This window comes from Cibotium barometz, chromosome 24 (assembly GCF_041138505.1).
Source record: "Cibotium barometz isolate CiBa-2024 chromosome 24, ASM4113850v1, whole genome shotgun sequence".
Lineage (NCBI taxonomy): Eukaryota > Viridiplantae > Streptophyta > Polypodiopsida > Cyatheales > Cibotiaceae > Cibotium > Cibotium barometz.
In genome coordinates this window covers 3,037,654-3,042,404 of record NC_141069.1, presented here as the reverse complement: position 1 = coordinate 3,042,404, position 4,751 = coordinate 3,037,654, and the positions used below count along the sequence as shown (strand labels likewise).

At 43.9% G+C, this 4,751-nt stretch overlaps 1 protein-coding gene across 3 annotated transcripts; it reads right to left on the bottom strand.

Moving 5' to 3' along the window:
- Positions 1–2,151: 2,151 nt before the first annotated feature.
- LPA19 (photosystem II 11 kDa protein-like protein) lies at positions 2,152–4,447 on the bottom strand. Of its 3 annotated transcripts, none has more exons than XM_086818041.1 (3): positions 4,295–4,447; positions 3,666–4,183; positions 2,152–2,429 (listed from the first exon to the last, which is right to left on the bottom strand). In XM_086818041.1, exons 1-3 carry the CDS (start codon positions 4,359–4,361, stop codon positions 2,292–2,294), a joined length of 723 nt encoding a protein of 240 aa, XP_086674167.1. In that variant the 5' UTR covers positions 4,362–4,447; the 3' UTR covers positions 2,152–2,291. The 3 variants fall into 3 exon arrangements, with proteins under 3 accessions (XP_086674167.1, XP_086674168.1, XP_086674166.1); XM_086818042.1 differs by having other exon boundaries at positions 3,666–4,188; positions 4,295–4,437; XM_086818040.1 differs by lacking the exon at positions 2,152–2,429 and having other exon boundaries at positions 3,491–4,183.
- Between the last annotated feature and the right edge of the window lie 304 nt (positions 4,448–4,751).

Genomic DNA, 4,751 nt, shown 5'->3' with positions numbered 1-4,751 from the left:
ATGTATCTTCATGCTTAGGGATTAAGCATTGGTTCCATGCTACTAGAAAAAAATGATATCGGCATTGAGGATTGGATTGGATTGGCAAGTTAATGATATCGGCATTGAGAATTGGATTGGCAAGTTAATGAGCTATGATGAGTCCATGTGGTGTGTCTCTGAGCCACTTATTATTATTAGGTGTGTCAACTAGTGCATAAGTTAAGACACTAGTATACATGTATCTCTCTAACTCCCTCACTCTCAAACTCACTCTAACTCTCACTCTCTTTCTCTAACTCTCTCCCTCTCTAACTATCTCTAAATTTAACTCTCTATAACTGTAACTCTCTCTCTCTCTCTCTCTCTCTCTCTCTCTCTCTCTCTCAAACTCACTCTAACGCTCTCAACAAAGCGACAAAGCACAACGGATTTCTTGACGGCTCACCCAATGCAAGAAACGGGAGTTATATGCTCGGAAAGAGGATGAGTTATATCGACCTTTCTTAGGTATGAACTACAAAGAGACCTCAAGGAAACTCTGAGAACATGCCCCCCCCCCCCCCCCCCCCCCCCCCCCCCCCCACATCTATCACTTGCTTGGACACATGGCACTCCTATGCACACCCCCTCTCCCCGGACGATAGCCATGATTGTCCCTTATCAGCTATAGATCTAGGACATGCTCCACCGCCATCGAGGTACCTTTCCATGTGACGTAGGTGAGGGAGACCTCTCAACCATACTCATCATTAGCCCCATGCTTGATATTTTGGATTGGTATACCCTCTATTGGGGCTTGATGCTCCTCTCATGTTCTATGTTCCTGGTATTCCAAAATGAGATTCCATGGACAGTTTCGTATTGCTTGCATGATGCAAGGATAGCTCAATGGGATTCTAACTTGCACCCTTGGGCAGCAGCGAGTCATCCCACTTTGCCAACTAAGGTACCTGCTTGCAGCAGGTGACGGGTGTGTATATTAAACGATGCTATGATGTACGATGTTGTACATTGACCTGAATGTGGTTCCTATCATGGTATGGAATGACCTATTGTTGAAGATTATCTCATCTAAGCCTTGGCACGGGCTTAATATATCCTATGTTAACTCCTATAGTTGTATAGTGGATTCAGCTGTTGATCCTTTAGTTGTGCTAACTCGCAATTTCGACTTCTGTATGTTTGAACTTCTTGAGAGCCTTGCAGAGGTTGCAGTCTGCTTCCTTCAGTTTCACTACGAGGCTTTCCTTCACCTTCTTTGTGTTCAAACTTCTTGAGAGACTTGTAGATACTTCCTTCACATTAAAAAACAGCTTTCCTTGGACTACCACAGCTCTTGTTTCGTTCTCCTTGTCGACTTCTACCATCTCTAAATGATCTTTAGGCGCTCAAAATTTTTACTCGCTAGGTAGGAGGATCTTCTCTTGATGCCTTACAATTCACTAACTTCACAAGGCAATGTTAGGGCTTTTTTTGTCCATACAAATGATGTCTTGATGCCAACTGTGGGAACTTACACAGGTTACGCACCAAGCCCACACCAAGAATACCAATCCGGCCATGCAGGTCTCATGACAACAGTGCTTAACCAGCTTGCTGGTTGAGTGCAGGGAGGCCATGGTAACAGGTTAGCAATTTGCAAACCTTCCCTGCATCATGACTTACATCTCTTTAACCACTGACCAGTTTGTACAGCAGTACAAGGCCTTACAATTTGTCAAAGACATGTCTGCTTTGATAGCTAAAAGGTTAATGTACATAGACATGTCCACCAACCAAGCAGGCAGGCGTGCACAGATGCCCCTCCTCCCCCCCCCCCCCCCCCCCAACACACACACACACACACACACACACACACACCCACACCCACCAAATAGCCAGTTGGACATGGGCATGCCTGCTTTGCTAGCTAATTAGACCCCCATTACTACAAGGTCCTGCAAGAGAATGCAGATCTCAATAATAATGAATTGTAGCCTTCTTGATGAGACAAGTTAGCAGCCCCAGAGGAACTCTCAAAAATACTGGATCATGCTCTGAGGGCTTAAGAGGATTTGCCACCGCAAGTTTTATGGCAGCATGATTTTTCATCCAGCAAAAAGAAAAAGAAAAGGAAAAACCACTTGACCATTAACATGATGCAAAGCATTTGACAGAGCCATATCTGTGTGGAGAGAAATTTTAGATTTGAATAACAGTTGTGGTATCAACATATCACAAAATTTCTGCTCAACTAGCATTTAGCTGATGGTTTGACTTTGTTATCTAGATAAAAATAGTAGTTACGCTAGTGCTCCTCATGTGGGGCCCTACAAGGCAGCATCGGCTAACTCCAGATTCTCCAAGATCTGAGACTTCACATCAGAAGGAAGCACAGCTCGCGGGCCTTGCTTTGCATAAAACTTGCCTAGAATCCTGAATGCACTCTCCAAAGCCTTGTAAGACTCCTACATGTTTAACATGTAAAAATTAGTGGTGCAAACTTCAAAAAGGGAGGATTTTCAAGCCAATACCTGGAGTACACACATAAAACCACCTTTGCATGTACATCAACAAAAAAATGGGTAACTTCCCAAACTTAAAGAGGAGAAGAATGTAATCAGACTACATGCTCATTGCTGTGGCGATACTTCTGCATAAACTGATGTCTCCAGATACATACTGATTTGCATAGACTTTGTACCAATAGAGGTGCAGGTTTATGCATAAAGAGATGTCCACCTAGGTACTCACATCCCATGATTACATCCCCATACACAAACTACATTCTATATAGTTAGACATCATCCCCTACCTGCTGGCTTCCTATTTGGTGTCCTATTTTAGCCTCTAAGGCTGACCATGTTAGTCAGAGGGGTTGGTCACCCCTCACTCATATTTTACCCATATTTATTCCCCATTTATTGTCTTGGGTATTTTTCCAAGTCGTGGAGGTCTTTTGCTCCAGTCGGCTGCCTACATGTAGTAGTATATATAGCTGGCATGCCTCCCTCACATATTCATTGCTTGCCTAGCTTGTCTAGCTGCAGTCCCTCACTTACGAGGTTCTTGCTCGGGACATGTATTCCTTTTGGTGATGATATTGAGAGCAGGTTCTCACCTGTGTTTCCTCTCCATCTCTCTCGCTCACTCTCTCTCCTGTGTTTCCACTTTCCCTTCTTCCGCTGCACATTCTATCATATATAAGCCACATAAACAAGGAGAACACAATCTTGATTGCATACACTACATGCTGCGGCATTCCTACTGTGCAGTTTCATCTGTGAAGACACCTTACCACCAAATTGGATAGAGTTTGTGCCATGAGATGCAATCAATGGCAATACAGGTGCAGCTTTATGTACAGAAGACATGTTCAGCTAAGTACTCGCATCTCCATGCATAAACCAGACTATATGCTACAATGACTAACATTTATGTTTATGTATAAACACATCAGCCACATTCTAAATGGACTACATACAAAACCTCAAAGTAATGCCTATGTATGCCACTTTGATCTTCCTAATTCATAAACCAAAATGCATGTATGTTTAACATTAAGGCTGCAAATAAATATATATGTACATGTAAATGTCTATGTGCACTACATATCCTGTATGTGTGTGTGCGTGTATGTGTATGTGTATATACGAATTCCGAGGGAATGGCATGGTCTTAGCACATGAGAAACTGTATCGAACCTCTGATGCAACAAGCTTCTGCCCCCTCCAGTTCTGGAGATAGTCGCGGATGGCCTCCTTCGCAGAATCAGCCGATCTTCTGACATCACCTTCCTTGCTGGACTCTTCCTTGAGGGACTCCTTCAAGCTTTTCACGACCTGCCGGGCGCTTTTGATGTAGCTTTTGGGGAGCAACTTGCCTGACTTAGTCTTCTCATTGGGATCAAAGAGGGAAAGAAGTCCATTCAGGGAACCATCAGGTTTGCCATCCACACCATCCTCAAGACCATGAGAGCTGCCATCATCACCATCAGATTTACCATCATGGGCTGCTTCTGCTGAATCTTCTCTCTGTTGTTTTTCGGCCAGAGTGCCATCCCCGCACAGCATTGTCGCAGAGCAGAAGGTGAGTGCAAGCCACTCCCTGCGAGAAAACCTAAGGAGGCCCTGCTTTCTATGTGATTCTTTGTGATGGGCGTACAAAACCACTTGGCCATTCCCTCTCTTTTTAGGGTTCTCGTTGTTACAGAAAGGTCCCTCTGCGCTGCTAAATCCCGAGGTAGAAGCATTCAGAAATCTTTCCGTAATAATCAGGAAAAACAGACAGCCATTCTGACCCTTACAAAACCTTGGGAAATAGGAGGACTAACCGCGCAATGAAGGCCCTCGCTGGCAGGAAAACGCAAACGCTTTTGACGCCATAGCCATAACCTCCATGATAGTGCACTTTGTTAGCTATCCGATTCTAGGCAAAGACATCATACCTTAGAAGTATTGTCATCCGGTAATAGAAGTGTAAGTCTTGCTAGTAGTAGTTAGTAGACATCATACCTTAGTATTGTTCATAGTCATATGATAAGATCGGTGGTGATGTAAGTCTTGCTAGTAGTGAGTAGACATCACACCTTACTATTGTCATCATAGTCATATGATAAGATCAGTGTCCCGCGTCGGGTGATAAACGTAGTGTACGTCTTGCTACTAGTAGTTAGTAGCCCACCAATTCATAACCGTCATTTTTTGCTTTTTGTGTGGCATAAAATTAGTGGTGTGGAGAGGAGGTGGTTGTCACTTTTTCTATTACGAACGTTCAGGGGTGCCCCACCA

Bases quoted from the DNA above. Each gene is read 5' to 3' on its own strand.
- LPA19 (XM_086818040.1), bottom strand. From the start codon at position 4,361: ATGGAGGTTATGGCTATGGCGTCAAAAGCGTTTGCGTTTTCCTGCCAG. The intron at 4,184-4,294 runs GTTAGTCCTCCT...TTAGCAGCGCAG, and splicing joins GCGAGGGCCTTCATTGCGCG to AGGGACCTTTCTGTAACAAC.